General features: G+C 47.8%; 1 protein-coding gene across 2 annotated transcripts in view; it reads left to right on the plus strand.

Annotated features, from left to right (window-relative positions):
- Positions 1-704: 704 nt before the first annotated feature.
- Positions 705-26614, plus strand: part of EPHA10 (EPH receptor A10) — a 103856-nt gene continuing 77946 nt past the window's right edge. The window contains exons 1-3 of one of the 2 annotated variants that reach the window (XM_065421623.1): positions 705-726; positions 15985-16049; positions 18288-18957. In XM_065421623.1, the coding sequence (XP_065277695.1) occupies positions 18354-18957 (604 nt within the window). In that variant the 5' untranslated portion in view covers positions 705-726; positions 15985-16049; positions 18288-18353. Of the gene's footprint in view, positions 727-15932; positions 16050-18287; positions 18958-26614 lie in introns of those variants that run through there. The other variant, XM_065421622.1, reaches the window with a different exon arrangement.

Here is a 26614-nt window from a genome sequence, read left to right on the forward strand (position 1 = left end):
CTCAACTCTCTGTTAATCCCAGAGCCCCCAAAGCCCCAGTACTTCCAGCTCCCCCATCCCAGAACCCCCCAACACCAGCCCCGCTCCCGCCAGCACTCCCTGCTCCCCTGCCCCGTCGAGGCGGGCCCCGCACATAGACAAGCCCCAAATTCAAGCTTAACCGAGACCGCGCGTGCCCCACCCTCGGCTCCGCCCCCTCACTTGTAATTGGCTGGCAGGGACACCCGCCCCCGCATGCTGAGCCGCCGCTCCTCTCCCCGCCCCCTTTCTGCCCCCTTCTCTGAATGGCTGCTGTGCTCCCTTGGCCACGCCCCTCCCTGGTGTGCGGCCGCGCCCCCAAACGCTTTGCCCCTGCCGCGCCCCCCGTCGTGAGTGGCTGCTCCCCATCCTCGCCCCGCCCTTCCAGCGCACTTGTCGCTGTGATTGGCCGGTGCCGCTCCTCGCCACGCCCCCTCCCTCTCAGCTCTCCCCTCGCGGCGAGTGGCCGCGCCTGCCCCCGCCCCCGGCCCCGATTGGCCCGGCTGCCGGGTGGGCGGGGCGGGTTCCGACGGGAGCGGGCTCGGCGGCCGGGCCCAGGGAGGGCGGGGGAGCGGCCGGGATGAGGGAGGCGGCAGCGGCAGCCGGAGCCGCGCGGAGTCGGCAGCACCATGGAGACGGGCGGAGGCGGCTTCCTCGTGCCGCTGCTGCTGCTGCCGCTGCTGCTTCCCGGGGCCGCCGCCGAGGAGGGTGAGTCCGGCCGGGGTGCAGGGGGGTCAGAGACACGGGCAGAGGGGCGCACAATAGCTGTGTGGGGTGTGTTGGGGATGGGGCAGTGGGCGGGGGCTGGGTAGAGTGGATGAGGGGGCTGGGCGAGGGGGCTGGGGCAGTGTGTGGGGGCTGGGTAGAGTGGATGGGGCCGGGCAGGGTGGATGGGGCGGGGGGGTCCTGGGGCAGGGTGGATGGGGCAGTGGGGGGCGGGGCAGGGTGGATGGGGCAGTGTGGGAGGGGGCCGGACAGGGTGGATGGGGCAGTGTGGGAGGGGGCCGGACAGGGTGGATGGGGCAGTGGGGGGGGGCGGGTAGGGTGGATGGGGCAGTGGGGGGGCAGTGTGGGATGAGGCAGCGGGGGGAGGCTGGCAGGGTGGATGGGGCAGTGGGGGGGGGGCCTGATAGGGTGGATGGGGCAGTGGGGGGTTGGACAGTGGCAATGTGGAGGGGTGGCTGAGTAGGGGCAGCGTGCAGGCTGGGTGGGGAAGGGGCCATGGGAGGAGGTAGGCATGTGACAGCGAGTATCTGTGTGGGCGGGAGGATTGGATGGATGGGGGGGGGGGGGGGGAGACATCTGGTTGTCATTGAGCCATGAACTGGGCACTGACAGGAACATCTTCAAGTTCCCTGTGCCCCACATGGTTCCTCCTAGCCTCCCTAGGAGGGTCCTTTGCCAAAACAGGTGCCTTGAAGAGAGGGAAACAGTTGGGGGGTGAGGAGATGGGGATGTGATGAATAAAGAGTTTCTGCCATCTGCATATAAATAGTGTTTCCAGCATGTTTATAAATAGTTGTTGTCATTGTAAATTGCATTTCCTGAGTGTCCCTATAAACAGCAGCTAGTCCTCACCCTCCTTTCCCTTCCCCTTCCCCTCAGCAGAAAGGAGGGTAGCTGGGGGCTGGGATCAGGGGAGTGAAGTCTGCAGAAAGTCTTCCCTTCTGTGGGGAGTCTGTCCTGGACTCTGGTTGCTCACCCCTTCCCTCTAGTCTCGGTGCCTGGTCCCTTTCTATCTTGTGCCTGGAGATTCCTTGCACAGATAATTCTCTTTGGCACTTGCAGCTTTACAAGGAGCCCCTGGTTCTTCGTGCTAGTTTTGTCTGCTATGTGAAGAGAAAAGGCAGAATGGGGAAAAGCAAGCAGATTGCTCAAAAAGTCAACAGCTGGGAGGGTGCACATGTTTCCCAGTCTGCCTCCAAGATCCAAAACCTCCGCAGACTATTACTCTGGCTGTGTGAACTCCTCCTGGTTCATAATTTATGGGAGAATAGATCAGTATCTAGAGAGAACATATATAATGCGAAATCATGGTAGAGCTGTCAATTTGTGGTTGTAAAGACGTGAATTTTTAGTATTGTATTTGTGCTATTGTGGGGACAATAGAACATGTGAAGGTAGGTGAGTTTCATTAGGCTGTGCAGTTATCATTCCTTTCTTAATTGACAGAATAACACAGAGAGAAGGTGGGTGAGGTAATACCTTTTATTGGACCGACTTTTATTGGTGAGAGAGAGAAGGTTTTGAGCTTACACAGAGCTCTTCCTCAGGTCTGGTCTGAAGAACCGAATAACATCAAGGCAGCTTAGATATTCCCTACAGCCAGAGATCGGAAAAGGTTACAGTGTAGTCTGGCCAAATCAGTGGATTTTCACTTCCTCTGTCCCTGGACCTATAAGTGTCTAATTTAGCTGAAAGAAGTGTGTAGCTTAAAGATTTGGACAGCAGTTTTATGGTTTCCAGGACCAAAGAATCAAAAGCTTCCATCCTTGTCTGATTAATTCTTACTGTGTTTGCTGGGTTGTAATCCCATCATTTAAGGAGAGAGTAGAAGATGGACATCTGGTGATGTGAACAGTAGAGTCACTACTAACTCTAAATTCCAAGGCAGACTGGCTGACATTGTGGATAATCTGGTAAACTAAACCATGTAGATTGTATACCTTAGGCACAATTGTCATCCAGGTGAACTAACATGAGGTGCTGGTATAGAGCTTGTAATTAGTGCTGTAACCAGTTCGTCCCTGTATTATTGGTGAATAATGCACTAAGTGAGAACATGATTATGATTTAGGCCCTATGTGATAAAAGTTAATAATTCAGGTAGCTAATGCAAATTCCCAATATGTTGTTGCTTGACTGGAGTTTTTTTCCCCTATGCTATGCACGTGTGTAGTTGGAAAACAGTTCTGCTTTTCTGTGGTATGCAGAAATTAATTTAGAGTCCCAAAATTCTCCTGGTTACATGACTAGAATATTCTCTGGAATGGAAACTCTAGATTCAATTCCTTTTCCTTTCTTGAATTAATCCAGAGGAGATCCTGGTAATAAAGTCTGGTCAAGTGTAGTTTGTTTCGGCTTGAAATACTATTTGTGGCTGCTAACTTCCTGTATGTCTAGGTGCCACATGACTGCTGTTGCATTAACTGCATGACACTGCTTTGTTTTGTGTTGAAAAGTGTGAACTGTTGCTTCTGTTTCCATTGCCAGTGCAGTGTGGGTACTCTGGAGTCCTACACTTCAGAGCATCCTTCATTATGGGTTCCCTGGAAGCTACCTGACTTTTGGCTTACAAAAAATGCCCCATGGATATTGTGTGCGGGTCCCCATCTGGTCACTTACCCAAGTTTGTATTTATCTGTAGACCAACACACAAGCTTGCCAACACTGGCTACCTCCTCCAGAAGTTGACTAGATTACCAAGAGCAATCCTACAGACAGTGGATCTCACTGGAACTCTGCTGAGAGACTGAGTGTGCCCACCTCTGGGATGGGACAGTATCTGATCTAAATACACAACCCGGAGATTGGAAAGGGGGAAGGAAAGTGAACTCCTGTAGCTTGGGACTGTGCTTGTTGTACTAAATGTATCCTGAGGCTTCAGCCTTCTCTCTAATCCCTCTGCCCTTACCTCTTCCCTGTCACTGCCTACCTCAGCTGCTGCCCCTTCTTCATACTTTTAGGTCATGATGCTCCCTATGCCTGGAAAGACCCTCGCTCCCCCCATGCTCTTCATCACTGACCTCCCCTCCTGGACTGTCTTCTCCTCCTCCTAGCTCAGTCTCTGCTTCAAAGTTGTGAGCAGATCAGATTTGCTTACCTCAGTTCCACCTCTGTAAAGAGTGATGATAATCCTTCCTTTCTCTTGTCTGCTTCGATGGTAACGTCTTCAGGGCAGCGGCTGTCCCACTCTCCGCTTGTGCAGTGCCCCGCACAGCAGGGCCTCTTACCGCTATTGTAATACTAATAACTGGCGTATATTTTAAGCTTCTTACCTTCTCCCTGTATCTATCACTGCTGTGTTCTATGCTTATCTTCTTTAGAAAGAGAGCTCCTTGGGGCAGTGACCCTCTCTGGCAATCACTGGAAAATGCTGGGCAAAGCTCTGATGCTGCATTAATGGTTAACAATACAAATAACAGGATGCATGTTGAAGCTATATTGAAAAGTGTGGTTCTGCCGGTGCTGTGATCACCTGGAAATTCTTGCTGGCAAGTTCCCTTTCTTTACAGTTGGTTTCACAGCAACTCTCTGAACTTGCCCTTTGGAGGTGCTTAAAAATGTCCTAGGAGGAAAACTCAGATAGGCTGACTTTGTTCTAGTCTCATGTCTCTCACCCCTCTGCCATCTTCCTGCTTTACTTTCACACTCAAAACCATTGAATTCAATCTGGCTGTAGCATATTGATCTGCTTTCTGCAATATTTTTCATTCAAATAAAGCAGGCAAATAAATGGCTAGGAGTTCATATGCTTTTTTTCCAAATGAGCCCAGTGAAGCTTAATTGAACAGCCTTTGAATTTCTGAAGAGCTGTAGTTAAAATACACTAGGGTCACTAGTGTTGCTGACATTCCCATTCACACCGTGAAGATGGTGTTCAGTGTTGCACTGTGGTGTGAAGTGGCCCAAGCCCTAGAGGATGCTGAGTGTTGTAGTCAATGTTCTGTCTAGAAATGGCATGGCAAGCTTGGTTTCTTTCCCCATTCTGCCTCTTGCTTTCTGATTACGTTGGACTCTGCTTTTCCCCTAACATAGAGCTCTGTGCTTTCCACTTGCATGGATTTAGTGATGGGTAGTGGTTTGATTTATCACTGATTGATCTCTCTATTCCATCCCGCATGTGCTCGCTGCATTTACAAACTCCCGTGGGGGAGAGGAGCCAGGACTCCTCTGAGTGTCTGCGCCATTCCCTTCACAGCAGAGGGCCTTAGCGTGGGAGGCTGGACAGTGAATCTAAGATCTGATGCTCTAGGCAAGATAACATCTAGGACTAAGTTATATGCAACCATTTGGATCTGAGAGCTGTTGCTTTTAAAGGCTCGACCTAGTCTGCTGTGCAATAGTCTTCAGACTGCTATTTATTCTGTGGCATTCAGATTTGGCTCAAAAATCTTGTGCAATCTGTGCCTATAGTGTGGTTTGCTTGAAAGGAAACATTAAGTTCTCACTGTAAGAGCAACCTGGGCTCCTCTGCCATTGTAGGTGAAATACACTCCTTTTGTAACTAAGAAGCAGTGGGACTTTCACATGCAGGAGTTGAATCCTAATCCTGGGCTATGTAGAAGTTTCTCAGACTGAGAAGCAGTCCCTACGTTATTGAGAATGTTCCTGCATTGGGTTGCTCTATTTCTTCTAGGACCATAGAGGATAGAGTTGGCCGCAACTTCTCTCGTTCAGTGGATGAAAACAAAGTTGAGCCCTGGTCTGACCCCCTTTCTGTTCTGTGCAGTAAACCCTGATCCTGGCTGCATGGTAGAATCTGCCCATGGTGAATTCTGGGGGAGGGAAGCTCCCTCTTTGAAGTTAAAAGGTTCCTGGTGGTTTCAGTGCATCACAATGTCTCTGTTATAGCCCTCTCTCTTTCCTCTTGCCCCTTTCACAATTCATCCATGCCCAAAATACTATATTAGTGCCCCAAATCTTAGAGTGGTCCCTGACACCATATCCTTCTGGGAGTGCGGTGGAAGCATCAGAGTCTGAACACCGGCCACCAAGAAAGGCTACGGTACGTGGATGGAAACGTGCTGAAAGCCCAGCTGGATCTGGTGGTTGAGTGGTTGCAATGTTCATATTAACAAAGCCTGATTTCAACCTCGATCTGCAATTAAAATGACCCCCCAACATCAAGCTGCAGCACTGGTTTTCAGCCCAGATCATTTGACTGAACAATCTGGCTCCTCTGCCTCTCTTCCCCTCTCAGGAATGAGGGCAGGTGCAGTCCCTTGGAAGAAGGCAGTTTACTGTCCGCCTGCCTGGCATGTTTTTAGCTCTGCTTCACTCTAGTGACGCCCTCTGGTGGCTGCAGTTTTTTCATTCCAAGTAATCCCACAAATTGCACCTGTTTATTGCCTGATGTGGGTTGCATTAACCTTGCCTGTTAGCCTCTGTCGGCTCCAACCTTTTGCTTTTCCTATAGGAGCCTGAGGAATTTGAAACGTTGTTTACGCTTCTCAGCCTTATGGGTAGGAAGACCAAAGAATGACTGAAATGCAGTGGTGTTGTAGCTTTGTCGGTCCCAGTATATTAGAGAGACCAGTGGGTGAGGTAATAGCTTTTACTGGACCAACCTCTGTTGGTGAGAGAGACAAGCTTGCGAGCTTACGCAGAGCTCTTCTTCAGGTCTGGGAAGCTCACTGGTGAATTGATCATAATGCTCCTTTCTTGCCTTAGAGTCTATAAATGAAGGAGTCCTACGCTGACTGTGCTGTGGGATTGCTTTCATATTTAATGCAATAACTACCATGTTTAACTCCTCTGCAGAACTTGGCACCACAGTGCCATGGAGCTGAGGGAGCCTTGCTGCAGGATTTCGACCCTAGTGGGGCCATGTGTGTTACATGGTGGGATCCCTGCACTCCTGCCCACTGTTGGAAAGCTACTGACCTTTCACAGTGGCGTCACAATGAACTGGAAGATGAAAGGATTTTGCCCACTGTGCTAATTTAATTTTCTGGACACCTGCCTGTCTTTCTGGGTGTTCTTGGTCTCTTTCCTGGGGTGATGTGTACTTGGTGGGAATCAGTTTTCACTTCTTGGCTTGCCCTATCTTTTTGCCACACTCCTTAGAAGTCACGGAGACAGAACCACTTGCCTTGAGAGGAAAAGAGCTTAAATGAATGTTGTAAGCAAGGGATGAGTGGAATCCAACAGAATAAACTGATTCTTAGTCTCTGGATGATGATTATCAAGAGAGTTTATATGCCTGTGTCTTCAAGATGTGTGTTTCAACAAGAGCCTCCTTATTACCCGGATCTATAAGGAATCTACAGACACTGAAAGGCAGAAGAGAAAAATAGAGAGAGAAGAGTGACACTCAAGTGTCTAACTAGAACATGCAAGGATTTTAAGGAACCTCTGTAGCACTTCAATCATCAGATTCCTAAGGACTGCCAGGAACTCGGCCAGAGTTCAGGTGTGCTCTGTATAATGCTGCACAGAGCTCTCCCGAATATGGGCAGAGCTAAGTTGACCTTGACTACGTATTTTGCCTATTTTTTTTTTAGAAGCATTGGAACAGATATGTACATGATGTCCTAAGTATAAAACTGCCTGGCAGTCCCGAAATTGTCAGTGTTAACCCTTTACACGCTCTGTCCCAAGTCCACACCTTCAAGCATAGTTGTACTCTGTCTTGACCAATAGCGCCATCTCAGCCAAGACACAGAGATTTTGTGTATGAATCCTGAGCTGTGACGGCTTCATGGCACCAGAGACCCAGGGGCCAGTCTGATAAAGGAGGTTTCATTATTCTGTTCAGATGTCTCACAGCCATTGCTATTACACAGTGATAAAGTGCCCTCCTCCAGCATGTGCAAACCCTTCATAGAGTAAGTTAGTGGGAGCAGACACGGTTACGGCAAGGCTTACGATTTAAAATAATAGAGCATCATAAACGTAGTTTATTGCACCAATATGGAGGTTTTCACACACTCTGGTTTTTGCAGAGTAAGAGCTTTGGCTATTCAGCTCCACTGATTTCACAAATTAAACAGTCGCCATCCCATGTGCTGCCTCAGAGAGCAGGGTTATTTTTATTCAATCTAATACAGCTTGTAGGTCAATTCAAGCTTGGCAGGAGAGAGTTAGTATTGTACAGCAGTAGTGGGGGAGAATCCCTGTCCTCTTAACCCCCCAGCAACACAAGAAAGATGAAAACCTCTATTGCAGCTAGCCCCACGAATGAGCCACCCACACAACCGACTGTGCTCCCAGGAGACTGACTGGAAACTCAAGAAGTTGGGACACCAGCTTTTCCGTGTAAACCTACTTTATCGGCCTTCTAGTAGGAATATCCCAGTGCATTTCTCTCAAAGTGGGCTGTCATTCAGATGGTTTGAGCTCCTGGGCCCGGCTCTCCCCAAACAGAACACCTGCAGCTCCCACTAGAGCCTACCTCCTAGTGACCAGGGGAGCATTAGGTGAATAGGGTTCTGTGTGTACAGAGCACACCTGAACTCTGCCTTGGCTGACCGAATTGATGCTAATCTATGGTTACAGGAGTTGTGGAGGGATGAGAATCCCTGGCAATCCTTAGGGGTCTGATGACTGAAGTCTTGCTTCATGCGTTCCTTAAAATTCTTGCATGTCATAGTTAGACACTTGAGTGTCACTCTTCCCTCTGGATTTTTCTCTTCCACCTTTCAATGTCTCAGACATCTGCCTGTAGATTTCTTGTATATCTGGGTCATAAGGAAGCTCTTGTTCAGGCACACTTCTTGAAGACATTGGTGTATAAACTCTCTCCTCAGGAGGCTGCCCAACATGTTAGGGGGCTTGATTATCATCATTGAGAGACTAAGAGTCAGTTTATTCTATTGGATTCCACTAGTCCCTTGCTAACAATGTTCATTCAAGCTCTATTGCTCTGGAGATGAGGGGTCTGCTTCCTGGCCTCCGAAGGAATGCGATTCTAGGAGAGGGAATGGCGATCCAATAAATTAGCAAGTATTCAACAACTCTGCTGCTCAATTAAATTTGGGAGTTGGTGTCATGGCAACTGTTACACTATGGCGTAGCCTTCTCTGTGCTGGGCTGGTCAGAGAGTTTGAGGCCAGAAGGGACCCAAGATCATTTAGTCTGACCTCATGCATGGCTCAGGCCACCAGTACGGCCCAGGGCCCACACGCTAAACTCAACAACCAAAATTAGGCCAAATTATCACAGCCCACAGGAGACTAGACCCTTATGTGCTGCAGGCAGAGAATAGGAGGAACTGAGGTGCACCAGAGCCCGAGACCCGTGCAATTAGCAGGGAATTGATTAAGTGAGAGAGACCTGGATAATCCTGGCAAGTGACCCTCACCCCATGCTGCAGAGGAAAGCAACCCCCCCCCCCCAGATCACAGCCAGTCTGACCTGGGGAAAACTCCCTCTGGAGCAATCCGTTAGACCCTGAGCATGTGAGCAAGAACCAGCCAGGCAAGCATCTGAGAGAGAATGCTTGCCTGCCCACCTGTCCGGTGTTCTACCTCCAGCCAGGGCCATCTCTGAAGAAGAAGAACAAAAAGCTTGCCTCAGAATACATTTTGGGGTGTGTGTGTGGGGGGGGAGGGGGAATCCCTTCCTGACCCTTGCAGGTAACCAGCTAAGTCCTGAAGCATGAGATTTTAGGAACACAAGGCATGAACCAGAAGAGACCCCGAGGGCAGCTGAGCCCTGCTCTCCCCCCAATCACAAGCAACCCTGCCATCAGGGCCGGATTAATGCAGGGGCTTTAGGGCCTGCAGCCCAGGGCCTCCGGCTAAGACGTGAAATATCAGGTTCTAAGTGCTGGGGAAGATGCTGCTTGTGTGTAGGTTCTGCAAAGTACATAACACAGCCAAAGTGTGGGATGGAATTTAGGTCTAGAGTTCTTGCATGCTGCGTGCTTAACCTGGCAAACTAGGTAAAGTAAGTTGGTCAGAAATACCTGGAGCTCTTGGGGAACCCAGCTGCACAGTCCCTCGAACAACCAGCTTGAAGATCCCATTAGAGTCCCCTTCATAAAATTACCTGGTGGCTGTGGTGCACCCTGTGATACTTGAATTAGGCAGCAGAGCATGCTGAACGACATTGCCATCAACTGGTAGAGAGAGCATTCAGTCTTCAGCAGACCGTTCTGAGTGCCTGTTGCCCTGTGGGGAGGCCAGGAAGAAGGAATGAATATGGATACTTCTAACCTTCTGCTCTGCCAAACACGTGCAGTCAGTGCTCCCCACGGGGCTCAGTTACTAAGGCAGGTAATCTTGGCAGCGCAGGCACCTGTGCTTCACTGGAATCCATGCACGCTGACAGGCGATAATAAACTCTCCTGAAAATGAGAAATCCAAGAATTCAGCATCAAACGATTTATAAATAACGTGATTTTTCCAAAACATCCCTTTGTGTTTTTCCAAATATTACAACACTGTCTCACTAGGTTCATGTTCTATGACAAGCTAAATGTTCTCTGAAACAAAGCAGAGATTTTCAGCACCTTGGGGTATTCTGTAGCCCCTGGATGAGTGGGAAGAGTGGAGCTGCAGCCTAATGCGAGGGGAAGGATGGGCAGGCTAGAGCATGTGGGATGCTGGCTTCTGGGACTCCCACCCTGTCTCTTTGCTTGGCACACTTTAGCACTAGTGTCTCAATGCCTATGGGACAGTATTAAGAACAGGCATGCATCTGGGTGAAAACTAGATCGTATTGTTTGAGAGGGGAAGGAGGGTCAGAGAGCAACTAAAGCAACAGTGTGAGATGCTGGGGTCTGAGAAAGCTCCCGCTTGTTCCTGTCGTTAGGGGCCCTGGGGCTCGGGACATGGAGTTATGATGTGTAAGAGAAGATGGAGCCAAGGAGCACAGAGGACTGTATCCAGAGAGGCCCCACAGAGATTTCTGGGACTTAAATTTACTGTACTTGTCACTCCACTGCAGCTCTGAAGGCTGATTTGCATGTGCCTGCTTTCTTAGCTGCTGTGCAGTGGTAGCGCTAAAGAGAGATCTGAAATCTCAATACTTTCCTGTCAGGTTGTGGTGCTGGCAAGGAGCAAACGAGCGCTTTGCTGTGCTTTGAGAAACATGCTTTATTGCCACTCCACCAGGAAACAATATTTGAACATCTCATTAGCTTTTAAGGCCTCTCTTTTATGTGGTTTTATTCTGTTATCCAGATGTGCATATATTTGCTTAATTTCTCTATTAAGCTTCAGTAGCAGAAACATCTGTCTCTTTGGTCTTTGGAGATGGTCTCTCCCAGGGGATCTCTCTTCAAAATGGCAGCACGAGTGGATTTTATAAATATAATTTAAAAGGGCAAATAATTAATTTTGTAAAATATTGATTGCTCCTTTGAGAGCTCCCTAATACAATCATGGCGGTTCTGTTACCTGATATCAGATCTGATCAATCAGCGGGTCCCTTGGAGAGGGGATATTCCATTAAATTTCAGTTACAATACAGCCAAATGGACTGCACACAAATTTGCCTAGCAGGTACGATGGTGTGTTGCAAATATGGAACTCAGCAGCATTGCTTATTGGTTGAAGCATGCGGTGGAGGAAGGAGAGAATCTAGCGTCTGTTCCTGGCTCTAGAACAAACACAATGTGCCTAGGAGAAGTCTATTCCTGTTGTCGACTGAGCATGACACCCACTGAGGTCTGACACACTCAAGTTTATTAATTCAGACCTTTGTTTGAACAGAAGCATGCCTTGGGATTGCAATTACTATTAAAGTAATGAATGACAGAGAGAGAGAGAGAGCAAAAAAAAAGAGAAAAAGACAGTGGCCAGCTATTTTCCCCTGGGGCATCAGCGGGTCACAATGGGTTTCTCCTACTAACTCCCTTCAGTTTATGTAATATCTGTGGTCAAAACCTCTCCTTTGTCCTATGCAGCCTCGGCTGTAAGCAAGTTTGCTGACTAAGAGGCTCGCTAAGAATACACTCGGGTCAAACAAAGCTGAAGCCAGCCAGTCAGTACAAACATCACCTCGGTCAGTCCAAAAATACTCATCAGACGCAACTTATAGCACTTCTCACAACCACCTTTGCCTCTGTTTCTTCATCTGTAAGGTGAGGACAATGTGCTCCTCCCAGGGATGATGTGTGGCTTCATTCATTACTGCTTGTAGAGTGCTTTTGGGTCTTTAGTAGAAAGGCACTAGAGGACAATGAGTTGTTAGTGTAAATTGTGTAAGGTTCTGCATTATTGACTGTTTTCCTTGTTAGCCCCTGTGTCTGTCACACTTTGTTGCAATTAAATCCAAAGCAGCCCAGAGTAACACCACTGAGGTAGGGAAGGAGACCCGGTAGGGCTTCCTCTTCATCCTCCACCCACCTCTCCCACACCCATTTTACTTCTAATACAATAAGACTCCATTATGGGCATGTAAGGAAGCTGCTGGCTGTGTCGTTTGTGGGGAGTGAACCCAAGATCTGTGGATTTAAAAGCATGAGCAGATACTGCCTGAGCTTCAGGTCTGTGTCTATTAGCTGGAGGTAACAGCAGCCTCATACCTGCCCATGTAATCACGAGAGGGACACGCAGAGCCAAACGGTGTTAACATGGGTTATGTGCAGATCTTTTGCCTAATAATCCCCCTGGAATTGTGGGTACGATGAGATAGCTAGAGTGTGTCCTGCTGACATTTTTAACCACAAAGAGCTCTGTCTGGAAAGGGCAGAAGAGTGTCTAAAAAAGTGATGTGAAAACTGAGTCCCTCTTCTTCCCCCCACCTCCCCAAATCAGAAACCCCTGAGCCTAGAGGAAGAAACTAGCTGCCAGTGACTTGCTCTTGCGGTCTGTTTTTTAAATTGTCATTCATTTGTTGAGGGATTTTATTCATCGCTCTAGATTTTCAAATAACGAATGCCCCATCACTGGGCTATTTGGTGATTATGTAAATAGTCGCACAAGTGTGGTGAATAATAATAATAATTCCTCTAAACTCAGCTGTGATCTGGAAATATAGGTGCTTCATTTGAACATTCACAGCTCGAAATGAAAGCTGCAGACCATGAAATGCAGGGAGGGAGGTTATTTGCGAGAAGTACTGGTTTTGTCAGAATTTGTTGCTGTAAATAATTTCAGCATCGCTGTAATCCGCTCTACTATAATGTAGGAAAAGAGCATTAGCTGAACTATGCCCAGTGGATTGTGGCCAATTTGATTGGGCTTTGGAGTAAAATGTATGGTCTGCATTGTAACCAACACCCCCCTGCAAATGAATGATTCGAGGACGGAGAGAGCCAATGTTTGTTTTCAGTTCACTCTGAACTTCACTTCATACACATTATATTTCTTTTAAGTATTGCTCATTGTGCTGTCCAGAAACAGCCCTCTCTCAATTTGCTGCTCAGATACTGAGAAGCCTAATGCCGCTAAGCACCGTTGGTGATGATCAGCGGAATTTATGAAGTGGTACAATATGGTGGGTCTGGCAGGGGGCATAGCAAATGGCCAAATCAGCAGTAATATCATTTGATGGAAGAACTAGCATCTGCTAGGAATACACAGCACAGGCTGGCAATTTAAGGCTTACAGATAACTAAACTTGATGGTGGGGGGGGAATTCTGCATGTGAATTAAAACTTCTTTGATTCTATGGAAAGCGAAGGTAGAGATGAGACTACTTATTCTCTGCTATTGAGAGGCAAGCAGGTCATGGGCTGTGTTTTGTCTGAATCTCTGCCCCCCCCCCCCCCCCCATCCTCAGGTTGGCTTGGGAATCCCTTATTCTCTGGGGGAAACTTTGTACCAAGCTCACAGTTTGCAAACTCATGAGTAAAGCTACTTTTTAGTCACTGGTATTTCACAGGCAGTAAACCACTCCATGACTTTTACTATATACCCCTAACTAAAACTTGGGCTGGGGGACCTCAGGGGGGAGGAGGGGCGTGGGGGTGCTGGGGTGGTGGTGGCCTGCGATCCCCACTGGTGCTGGGAGGGGGGAAGGGTTGGCAGGGCTGGCAGGCTACCTACCTGGCTCCAACCAGCATGTCCCTGTAGCTCCTAGGGGGAGGGGCGACCAGGGGGGCGCCGCGCGCTGCTTCCGCCACAAGCGCCAGCTCTGCAGCTCCCATTCGCGGGGAACGGGGGTGGTGCCTGTGGGCGTGGGCAGTGCATGGAGCCCCCATGGCTGCTCTGCCTAGGACCTTCAGGGACATGCTGGTGGGAGCCGGGGAGCCCCCCAGGTAAGCACCGCCACACACCCAACCACCTGCCCCAGCCCTGAGCCCCCTCCCACACACCCAAACTGCTGCTGCTGGAACCAGCACCGGCTGCTGCAGAAGTCACGGAATCCGTGACAGACACGCAGCCTTACTCATGAGGGAATCAGTAATGACAATTTTTTTTAATTATTGTCCGTTAACTGAATAAACAAGCTACTCTCTGTTTGTCTGTGACTGAAGTTATAGCACAAGTTCCTGAGAGCTAGCAGTTATCCTTAATATCTTCATTGTATCGGTTTAAATGTTTGACAGTCTTTATATTCCAAAGTGGGTATTAAAAATGAACATTTTTATTATTATTGGTGATCGTCTCTTCCAATAAAAGGCCCATGTGCAACACTTACGCCAGTGAAATGTTTATCACTGTGATAAAAATGCAGATGGTTCCAGCCTATTATTTTTGGCATGAGCCTGTAGAGATTAGCCTTTATATCCTGTTAGTTTTAAAGAGAATCCCACTACAGAGGGATGGTGTCTTTATGACTTTCAGAGGGGTGAGTGAGTTTGATCCTGCCTCTCTTGGGGTACTCTGCCAAGATACTTGGTTCATTTCTACACTGGAATAAATGAATGACTTGGTATAGCCCCGGCATGGAAATTACAGCTACTGAGAGTAGAAAAGACCTGTTGGGTCATCTCGACCGTTCCAGGATCTGTCCCTGCTGGTGACCTGTGATGTTTGGCCATTACATATGGGAATCAAAGTGGGCGTTTATATTTAGTGTAAAATGATATCTAGTATCTCAGGCCTGGTGGTGGCAATGGTGCATTTGGAAAGGGCAGCACCATTTTCCAATGTGTTGGAAACTGACCTCACCCAATCCCTTTTGAGTAACTTGGATCAGAAAATGGGAGAATTTCCAGCAATTCTGCTGTTGTAAAGGTTTTGATGTTTGTAAAGTGGAACACTGTGCTTTGCTCCAAGGAGCCGCGTGGGCTAACCTGACCTAATCTCAAGCATTAAAGTCAATTTCAATGTGGTATTTAATGTCAAGTTGTTGTCATGGGATTAGTACTGAAAATCACTTGTTCCAATGTCATGGTATTTCTAGACCAGACTTACACACGTGAGTCATGTCCCTTTGCTGATCTTTTGGTTGTAGTATGAAGAGCTGTGTTGCAAGACACTACTCAGAGCCCAATGCTTAGCTGTCTTTAGCTAGCTAAAGATTTTTCTACTAGTACCCATCACCATGGGTATCTGAGAGTTTTAATCCTCTGGAATGAAAGCTGTGCCGTTAGTTGGAGTTTTGCCATGACCCTCAGTGACACCAGCATTTCACCACTCAGGTGTAATTGTGCTCCATAATGTGTATCCTGGAATTCTTCTTGCCACTGTAAAATAGACGTCCCTCATAGATGCAATTACAGTGTAGCTGGGTAGGTCTGCGGAAGCTTGGTGAGGTAGCTCTACCACAGCTGGTTAGTCAGAGGTACACAGGAAAGTTTTTTAGAAATGAGATTAAAGACTCCACATTAGCAGCAGTAAGTTCTTGAACTTAACAGTTCTCAACTAACTTACACGTTTGCAACAAAATATTGGATGGTCTGTTCCCCCCTCTTTCTCACCCCACCTGCCCCATTTCAGGGCTCTGTGGTTACCCTGAGATAGTTGCTGACCTTCCAGACCCCCAAAACAGCATGTCCTCTGGCAGTTTTGCTGCTGTTGGCACAGTAGAAATGGGCAAATGCAGAACCTGGAACTCTGGTCTCAGCTGGTCAGGGAAGGCAAAATGGCCTTTGAAATAGTTTGCAGATGTGGTAGTTGTCGTCATTACGTTTCTAGTGTCAGCTGGTGACAAACTGGGATTTTAAGCTGTTTCAGGGTTTCCTTTAGAGCACGGCAGTTTCACTCCTGTGAAACTGCTCCATGGGGTGTACATCTGAGGCACATTGTGCCTCTTTAAAAGTGAGAAGTGGTCTGAATACTGTCTCCAAATGGTCGAGCTAGTTGGTCATTTCAGAGGCTGGATGTTCAGTGTAGTTCGTCAGGGTGGCTGAGATGGGTGTGAGTTCTATAAATTCACTTTTTAACACCTCTGTCTCCCATGCAGTTGTTTTGCTGGATTCTAAGGAGTCGCAGGCCGAATTGGGCTGGACGTCGCACCCATCAAATGGGGTAAGTGAAAACATACGCAGATATGTTCTGTCACTATAATACAGCTCCAGCATCTCACCCGTCCCACCCCCGGTCAGCCTGGTTAACTCTGATTTAGAGCAATGGTGTGCGTCCAGCAGTACTCGCCGCCTACACGTGTCACGAATCTCTCCTGATTCTGCATGGTGACTCCAGGCTGTTTGGATTTATGGGAATGGCTTGGTGGCTCGAGCGACCTAGCTTCAGCAGCTGAGTAACACCACCTGTGGAAGTGCATTCGTTGGTGCACTCCCTTCAAGGAGATGAAGACAGAACTCTTGATCCCGATGATCTCCTCAGGGGTGTCCAATGCTCTATACTGTGGAGGGCCTTTGCTTTCGGCTATTGCTTGTCTAGATAGGTATCTGCCTTCAGCCACTAAATAGCATTAGAATGATGGGTAGACAAAATTCTGCTTAAAATCCAGATCCCAGAGGTGAGCTGAGAAGCAGCGACACGTCTCCGTGATGTGAACAGCAGGCTTGACAAGCTGACACAATGCTGCCTTGACGTGAACGGTGATGTTTGTCAATCCCAGACAGCCGGGGAGAGGAGCTGAGTGAATGTATTGATTATGTCAGAGGAACACTGCAAATTGAGCATAGCTCATGACAATGTGCTTTGCATTCTTGTACTAAGAAAAGGAACTCAAGTCAATTAAAGCTTTTCTCTCTAGTTCACTTTCCAGGCCGGTTGCCTTAAGGATTCACTCTGTTCCCTGATGAGCAAAAAGGGCAGGATCTCTGGAATTCTTGGGGAACTTGACCCCATACCCCTGCATGATTTGTAGTTTGTCTAAGTGAATGGCTGCGGTGCCGCCTCTGTCTATAGCTGTGCCCACTTTCACCTGAAAGGGCAAATCAGTGAAATCAGATGTTTCCTGCTGCTCTTAACTCTCTCTTCAGAAGTGACACTGCATGTTTGGAGCTTGGCTCAGGGGTCAGCTGGACTGGAGCCTGTGGGTGGCTGGGAAGGAACTCCATTAGGGGGTTTCTTTGGTTATCTCACTACAAACTCTGCCACCTGTGGAAGGACTTGCTGTGAGCAGCCCTCAGATCACTTCCTTCTCAGGGCTGATGATCTAATCACCATCTCATCAATCAACACTTCCCTGGCTGCTGCAGGGAAATGCCACTTCACTTACACTTGGGGTGAGTTTGTTCCTTGAGAGCATCAATGTCCTTGGCCTGCTTTCAGGCCGGAGATTGTCCCTGTTGGGTTTGAGGCACTTGGCTCCTTCATCCCCAGCCATCTCTAGCTTCTTTTGATATTTGGCAGTGTGAGCTGCTTCTGGGTGACAAATATTTCCTGTCCGGGAAGGTAAAGCCATGAGAGACAGATGGTCTTGGGGACTTTGCCCCCCATTCTGACCTGAGTTGCTCAGCTTGCCGGAGTCATTCTTGGCAGGGAGGGTGGAGTCCTTCTCCTCGCCTGTCATTTGGTGGGCAGGAGAAGGAAGTTGGCCTGACACTTCCTCTCTTCTTACTCTCCTTCCCCCCCCCCACCCCCACCGGTGCTCTAATTAGGAGGGTAGTTTCCCCACTGGGGAGCTGTAGTTGCTGCTGTGTTATACTAAAATACAGCTTATGACCTAAAGCTAGTGGAGTTGCAGAGAGACTGACAGTCACCACCTTTAGAACAGTTCAGTAGGTGCTTGGAGAGAAGAGGTCAGTCAAATGGGATTGGAAACTGACCCTGATAATACACTTAACTATGACATTAGTCACTAATACAGGGAAAGCCATCCCTGGCCCTGTGGGAGTGAACTAGGGGATTGTGCACCTTGCCTCTAGCTTTGCAGACAAGACTTTTCTGGCTTTTAGAAATTAGATCTTGTTTTAGACATTAAATCCTGTGTCCATTCTCTCTGTTACTGGCTGTGTTGGGATTTATGTATTCTGTGGGCTTCAGGTTTTATTTAATGTCTGCTATAATAATGCATAGGTTAAGGGGTTTTTAGTGGCTGTATTTATAATGATCTCAGTATGAAGGGGTCAAGTATCAGAGGGGTAGCCGTGTTAGTCTGGATCTGTAAAAAGCAACAGAGACGCGTCTGACGAAGTGGGTATTCACCCACGAAAGCTTATGCTCCAATACATCTGTTAGTCTTAAAGGTGCCACAGGACTCTCTGTTGCTTTTTACAGTATGAAGGGGGTTTTACTTGGAAGACTGGTTCTCACTAAATAGCAGTTATCATGACGTGTGTGTTCTTTTTATAGTGGGAAGAAATCAGTGGAGTGGATGAAAACTACAAACCGATTCGTACCTACCAGGTCTGCAACGTCATGGAGTCGAATCAAAACAACTGGCTGCAGACAGGCTGGATTGCCAGGCGCAGTGGCCAAAGAATCTTCATTGAGCTGAAATTCACCCTGAGGGACTGTAACAGCATCCCTGGAGTGGTTGGCACGTGCAAGGAGACCTTCAACCTCTACTATGTTGAGTCAGATTCTGATCTGGGCCGCAGCATCCGTGAGAACAAGCATACAAAAATTGACACCATCGCTGCCGATGAGAGCTTCACCCAGGGGGACTTGGGTGAGCGCAAAATGAAGCTGAACACAGAGCTGAGGGAGATTGGGCACCTGAGCAAGAGAGGCTTCCACCTGGGCTTCCAGGACGTGGGTGCTTGCGTGGCTCTGGTTTCCGTGCGGGTTTATTACAAAAAGTGCCTCTCTACGGTGCAGAACTTGGCAGTGTTTCCAGACACTGTGGCAGAAGCAGCATTTGCAACCCTGGTGGAAGTTAAGGGCACCTGCGTCAATCATTCTGAAGTAGACCTGGATAGTCCTCCCAGGATGCACTGCAGTGCGGAGGGGGAGTGGCTAGTCCCCATTGGGAAATGTACATGTAGTGCTGGCTTTGAAGAGAAGGATGATGGGTGTGAAGGTAAAAATGGCCATTCATGCTCTATTTCTATTTCAGGCCCCAATCAGTCCATCTCATTGTTATACTGTGTCCAGCACCCTGGTATCAGAGCACAATGTAAACAAATGGAATTGCATTTTGTCAATCTTGTGTTGTGGCTTTTTTTTTAGTTCATTCTGATTTACTAATCCAATAACCAGAGCTTTATTTGGGGACCGGGAATAAGGTATGTTGTCTTTTGTGATGGTGGTTGTACTGTGCCGACTGATTCAGCAGCATCTTTGACTAAACAGACATGCCAAAGGCTCAGAATAGCTTCAGGTATTTTCCATAACTTTGTACGTGCCATAAAATGACTCTAGAACATTAATATCCCCATTGTCGTGCTTTACACTCAACTTAATAATTCAGTGACTTTACAGCTTGCAAGGTTACATTTAATGACAGCTGTAAAAATGGATATAACCCCTACTTAACTAGTGTCACTTTAATGAGTCTGATGCTGAAATTCACGTCAGTTTCTCTCTTTTAAAATGATGGTAAGAGAAACTCAGCATTACCAAGGGGCTGAGTGAGCCAGGGGGCTGGTGCTGTCCTTAGAATCAGTGTTTGGAAATGCTTTTGGAATGGAAGAGGATTATTTTGTTAACGTCTTTTTCTTAGTTCTTGTTCAATACCTAATCTCAGCCCAGCATTGTAGCAAATGCTTCTGTAAATCAAGTTAAAAATGTCAAAATAACTAAGATGCATCTGTTCAAACAATTTCAAGGGCAGGATGCTGAGAGTGGCGTTATCTGTGCAAATACTAGGAAGTTCTTGTGCACCCTTTTGTCACAGACTAGTCAAGTGTCCCCTCTTGGGCACTGTCCAGATTGCTGTGAGGGGAACCAATTGCCGGATCCTGAGTGCTTGAGGCCTAACCAGTTCATGTACTGCCCTTAGTCTGGGGTCCCAGCACGCAGATCCTCTGTCTAGCTACCCCCTCTTGAGAGCTGAGGCCTCCATGTCCAACGGTCCAGCCCCTGTGATCAGTGCCGACTCCCCCTCCCACTGTACTCCCCCATAGCTTAAACACACCCTGTTCCAGAGCTCCGTCTGTGTGAGCATGCTGGTCCCACAGGTTAACCTTTCAAGGGCCTGAGACTGGTGTAATACAATGCACATACAGCCTTTGCACAGGAATCTAACATGATTGCTCTTAATCGTACAAGATATACACAGATCTAGACAAAAATAATAAACTTTTCATGCATTTGCCTTAGTTTCCTCCCTACTCCAGAGCATTCTTTGGGTTGGGGTCAGTCTTCCCTGTGGACCTCCAGGGTCCTTCTACAGCTGGTTTGTCTTCCCAATCATGGCACCTCTCTCTCTTTCTCTGTCTCTTTCTGTCCAGGTCAGCTTGTGTTGACTTTGGTTGGTCCCACAGCTAAACTATGGATGGGACAAGCAAGCCATATGAGCAAAGTTTGAAGGAACTGGTTATATTTAGTTTGGAAAAGAGGAGATTGGGGGGGAACATGATAGCGGTCTTCAGCTACTTGAAAGGCTGCCATGAAAAGATGGAGAAAAGTTGTTCTCTTGCCATAGAAAACAGGACAAGAGGCAATGGGCTCAAACAACAGCATGGCAGATTTAGATTAAATCTCAGGAAAAACTTCCTAACTGTAAAACCAGTAGGACAATGGAACAGACGCCTTGGGAGCTGGTGGAAGCTCCTTCACTGGAGGTTTTTTCAAAAGGAGGCTGGCTAGCATCTGTCTTGGATGGATTAGACACGACAAATCCTGTATCGTGGCAGGGGGGTTAGACTAGATGACCCTTGTGGTCCCTTCTAACCCTGTGATTCTATGATTCTAAAACGGAGGTTATCTCGGTGACTGTCAGGGTAACTTTATTTTTAAGATTGCAGTGGCTCTGTAGCTATTGCCAAAATGCAGATTGGGTGAAACCCCTGCTACCCTCTGCTTCTGGAAGGCCATGCAAGGCTGCAGAAAACTCACTCCGTGAAGAGGCAAGAGGCGAAAGGACGTAAATATGTCCTAAAGTGTTAACATTTCTCTGTGGTAGAAATGCACCCGTGTGTTAGAGTGAGCTCTGCCTAAGGACAACAGTTCAGTTGTCAAATGAATACTTGGCGCCATGCAAACCTTAAATTCCCTTTACAGGATGCAGTGTGCCGGCCGTCTCTGCTCCCTCCTCCCCCGGAAGGCGGGAAAGCCTTTAATGGTGCTCTTGGTAGTAGTGATTCACTTAATGCCCTCTTTAAGAAGACCATAATAAAACTATTGAATTGAAATCTTGGTATTGTTCATTGCTTCAGTGCTTGCGTGGCAGCTTGCCATGCTCTTCCCATCTGTTTGGAGTGGGGAATTTACATAGCGAGTCCCAGAAGGCTCTTGCTAATGTTTCAGGTTTCTCTGTGTTGAGTTTAAATAATTCATATTCTCTTAGGAAAAATATTTGAAGTAATTTAATGGACATAATTAAGTTTTTTTTTTTGTTTTTTTTGTTTCCCCCCCCCCCCCCCCCCATTCACAGAAAGCAGGTCATTAGTCACTCTGTGGAGCTGCATCTGATGTCTGGTCAAATATCAAAATAATTTTGAAAAGTGGAAATTTCTTTAAACCTTGCTTTAGCATAGTGCTAAGTGAATAATGTTAAAGATTTATGATGAAAGCATCCAAGGCCGCAGGAATTCTTCGACAAGGACACAAAATTAGCTTCACTTGAAGGCAAACAACAATGGCTTTTTGTGGATGTTAAAATTGACTGGCTGTGCAGCAAATCTGACTCCAGTGCTTTGCTCCCAAGATCTGTTCTGAGAAGGGCCCTACTCCAGGTTAAAGTTTTCCAGGGCCTCCTTCCCAGTGAAACTGTGACTCTGACCTCTGACAGCAGTGCTTTTGCCTACCAGTGAGGGAGAGAATCCAGTGGAGGCTTGGGGAACTTCATGGATGGCAAACATAAGTGAGGGAGAAGCAATTCCAGCCCATGTGATTGCGGGCCAGCTCAAGGGAGCAGCAGCTCTGACTTGGGATAGTGGGAGCTGCTTGGACCTGCAGCAGAAGTCCTTTCCCAGTATATCATGATGGTTGCAAGCCACCGTGCTGATGTGTGGGCTGTGGGTGAAGGCCGGCGTCTAGGGGAGAGTGTGTGCAATGCTGTCTCTCACACACTGAGCTGGTCTGCCAGAGCATTTGCCAGGGTCTTTTCTCTCCCCCAAGGAGAGGGCATCGTGCAACCTTGCTGGGCTATTCTGCTCCTCTGTTGAACACCCCCTCCCTTTCCCTCTGGGGCCATGTCTGAAACATGTGGCTTGACTGATTTGTGATGAATTGCTCTGAGGCTCCATTTGTCTGCGGGTGTCACTGCCTGATTTGGTGCGGGGGCTGGGAGCAGGGCCCTTACTCCATGAGGTGACAGGGATAGAATCCTAATCTTAATGGGCTTCTCTCGCTCATTCTTTGTTGGCAGCCAGAAGTACCTGTTCTTTTGTTCAAGGACAGCTCCCAGTTAAACTGGGATAAGCTCGGGGCAGACCATTTGTCTGGTGTAATGGGGGCCTGGCAGTTAGGAGGCCCTGCTCTTTGCCAGGCTTTTCCTCATGTTACACTTCAGAGCTCCCTGGCCTCTGTCTGTTTATCCTTCGAGACCTTCTTTGACACCCTTCTGGCTGCACCTCATGTTTGGAATTTGCTGGGAAGTAGCAGCATGTGCAGGACCAGCAGTCACCTGGCATCAGGTCTGCAGTGAGCTACCCAGGGCTGGGAACTCTCTGAACGCGGGGGGGGGCGGTGCCAAGCATGAGAGGGAGAACTGCACCTGCAGTAAGATACTGCAGGATCCAGCAGACTGGTCAGCTGTAATTGTGACCTGCCTGGGGGCTCTGCAGTAGGAGGATGCCATGCCACGAGAGCACTTCAGGCAGGAGGCCATAAATGCACCTGAAACATGGCTGCTGCGGGCACAGTTCTGTGTGCTTGCTTGGCCCCAGGCAGTGGGTTATAGAGGTGGCAGTGAGCTGGGTCAGAGCCAGTGCTGCCCCATGGAGAGGTCAGCAGGAGTCAGCTTCTTGTGGCCTCCCAGCTGCTCTTCCCACGAGGGCTGCCAGTCACTATGAATGGAGCTACAGGTGATAAACAGCCATGGTGTGCCAGACCAAATCCAGCCCTGCTGGCCTGGCATTGCACCTACTAATGCAAGCTTGGATCTGGCCCATGTCTTTTAAAACCTGTGGAAACGAGAGACCCTGCAGCAGGGCTGGGGCTCAGACAGAGCAATGAAATGGTTGGAGCAGCACTGCTGGAGTTAACATCTTCTCAGTATTCAGCCTTAAAGAGGGGTGCTGAGCAAAGCAGTGTCTGTCTGTCTGATCCCCAGCCTCTGCTCCTCTACCCCGACACAAGCCAGGCCCTAATGTTTCTTCTGATTACTCCCTCTTCCAAATGTTTCCTGCCTGCCCCGGTTCTGACGCTGCTAACAGAGAGTGTGCCTACACTATGCCCTGCAGGGAGAGTGCAGAATTAGGCATTGATTGCAATGAGGAAATGATAAAGTAACTAAAGCTGGATGTGTCTGAACGTGTGGGTTGCCCTTTGCAGATGAAAACACCAGGGCTGAGTCTTTCTCCCTTACCAGTGGCACTGGCCCTGCTCTGACTGGCCTTTAAACATGAGCCCTTGAAGACAAGACACAAACTGGTTCCTGAGTTAACTCCAGACCCAGGTAGCTGCCAAGCCAGGAGCCTTTCCCAATAAATCAATTTTTCATTTGAAAAATCTGCCCCATTCTCCAGCTCACAGTAAAAGTGAAGAGCGGATCCTAGTGTTTTAGATTTGTAATTGGCTGGGTGCACAGAGCCCACAGACAGGTGTGTTTGATTAACTCTAAATAGGAAGAAAAAATAAATTAAATGGTGGCAGGGAATGAGAATCATGCGAATAGTCATTCACACCCCCCCAGCCTCCCCGACAATAGCATCCTCTGTGGTTCTCCTTGGCAACCTCTAAACCTGAGCTACAATGACCCTGTTTGCAAGCATGACACGCTACATCCAGATCAGAGTCCTGTGAACCAAATGAGCGCTGGGGTCTGTAGGGAGTGTATCAAGCCTTCTGGTCAGTTTTATTTCCTGCCTTGCTGATCAGTACCTCTTTAGTTGGGCGCTATGAGATTGGGCGTTAAAGCTGGCATCTCTGCAAAGCAGAAGGGATGGGGATCGACACAATGGAGTTGGATAAAATAAGCAGGGCGGAGTCATGGACTTTGGGTGGAGAGGTTGCAGAGCTTAAACTTGATGTGGTGGAGAAGGAAGCTCTTTTAAGACATGCTTTTCTCAGTGGGGAGGAAATGGATTTCTGTGTCTTCTTGAATTTGCAAGGCTGGGCTCTAATTAGATTATAACTCTCTAGTATTCTAGTGATTAAAGTACTGAAGTCATCGTTGTGCTGAGGGAATATTCATGTTTTAGCACACTAATCAGCAGAGATTTAAAAAAGGACTAATAGGATTTCTAGCATGCACTGATCACTGCTGCAATAAATCCAAATATTTTTGCTGTTCATCTTTCTATACAGCTCCTTTCATCCTGAAGGCTCCCAAGGCAGGTGACAAACTTTGTATGTGTTCTCATATATTATAAATCACTTCACCAGTCACTGAAATGCAGCCACCTCTAGCGTAGAATGAGGTAGCTGTTGACTATCTTATCAAAGAAGATGAAGTTCTGTCACTAAATACATTTGACACACTCTTCTTGTTTAGCGTATGGCTGTAGCCAGATGCTGCTCTGTGCTTAGCTTTGTTTTGAAATCTAGCTCCAGTGATCACATAGTGAGTGAATTAAGTCTTATTACACTGTAGCTGATCAGACCTGTCCACTCCTGCCTTTTTCCTGACCGGGTCCTCAGCAGCTGTGTCCTTTTACCCTTAATATCATGAGACACATGCGTTGGTCCCCTACGTATAATTTACTTTCCAGTGTATGCAATATCTTTTGTGAAACTGAAGCCCTAATGTAGAGACTGTGCCTGACATTTGTTGTAAAGTTGTCTCTGCTTCGTCTTCTCCATCCTTCTCCTCTTTGTATCTGCAAGGAGAATTTCAACAAAGCCCAAGGTTAATATTTACCAGCCAGATTTGTTGCAAATGAGACAACTTTCACCAGAGGGTGAATTAATATGATGACCAGTTTCCAAAAATAGCTGTCAGCCACTTTTCTTTGACAGAAACGTAAATTCGCGCCGTAGCTAAGTTTTTTCTTTTCAATTTATTTCTGCCCAGTTTTGACAGCCCTGGTGGGAGCTGGCTGCGCGTTAGTATTCTGCTGGGCTTGCAGCAGGCACTGGAGAAATAGCCTCTTTGTATGTAGTTCTTACTTCACCTCTATCACCTGCCAGTCAGCATCTTTTCCCCCAGGAGGCTATGATCTAATTAGCAGGCAATTCCACAGGCTTTAGGACACCTTCCTTGTGGGGATAATGGCACTGAAACCAATTTTGGGAGGGATGTGGAATCTCTACTGCTTTGTCAGGATTTTAAAAATCCTGTTAAAAAGGTGAATTTAGTGCTGGTGTAAAGGGTCAGCTTGACAGCTCGGGATGTTGCAAAACCATGCTCAGAAGTGTCCTCTGTTTGCCAGAAGCTGGGAATGGGCAACGGGATGGATCACTTACATTGGCCTGTTCTGTTCGTTCCCTCTGAGGTACCTGGCTTTGGCCACTGTCGGAAGCCAGGATACTGGGCTAGATGGACCATTGGTCTGACCCAGTATGGCCGCTCTTAGGTTCTTGTGTGCAGAACAGGTATAGGCACAGCAGTGGTACTGCATGCTCCTAACCCATTGATTTGCCTCAGGGTTAACCTGTCAGGACTGAGATCAGCAGAGTTCAGCCTTGTCTTGTATTTGCTGTGTTATAGGAGCCAGCGAGATGGCGAAGGGACAGTCCACATTACAAGCCACCACCATAAAGAAGCTGCGTGTGAGCAGTGGGGATCAGTCTGGAAAGTGTGTGTGTGTGTGTAATAGAATGTGCAGGGTTGTGAACCATTGCTGAAGGGTTAAATTATCTATAAATGCAGCAATGCTTCTTTCTCCAAGTGCCTGCCTCACTAACCCTCTTTCCCCTTCTCTATCCTTAGTACGCTGAAAGCAACGCTTAGATTGCAAGCAGTCCCCATTTACACTGTGCCTTGCTGCCCCTATAGTTCTCCTCTTCCTCCGAACGACAGGGAGTTGGATTTAGTCATTCCTGGTCCTAGGTCACTAGGTCTTTTCCTTAAGAGGTGCTGACAAGAACTCAAATTAAATCAAATCCTCAGGTGACATTAATTAGAGAGAGATTCTTGACACTAAGACCCAGCCTACCCTTAGAAAGCATGGCCATGACAGACCATCAGTGTGTGTTAATGATGGGAAGAGCACACACTCGGACATGAATATGGAAATGGCTTTAATATTAACATAACAAAGAAGCAAGGCGTGTACTAATTGACTCTGTCTGGCACTCTGCACGCGGAGATGGAAATGTGGATTTTGCTGCTGGACACCTGAAGCTGTGGTAAATTTTAACCAAACTTTCCAACAGATTTCCACTAGTGGAACATAGCCTGGGTTTAGCCCAGTGCTCAGGACCAGCACAAAGGAGATGGCGATTAGAAATGGACATGCACACTGAAG

This window comes from Emys orbicularis, chromosome 23 (assembly GCF_028017835.1).
Source record: "Emys orbicularis isolate rEmyOrb1 chromosome 23, rEmyOrb1.hap1, whole genome shotgun sequence".
Taxonomy (NCBI): Eukaryota; Metazoa; Chordata; order Testudines; family Emydidae; genus Emys; species Emys orbicularis.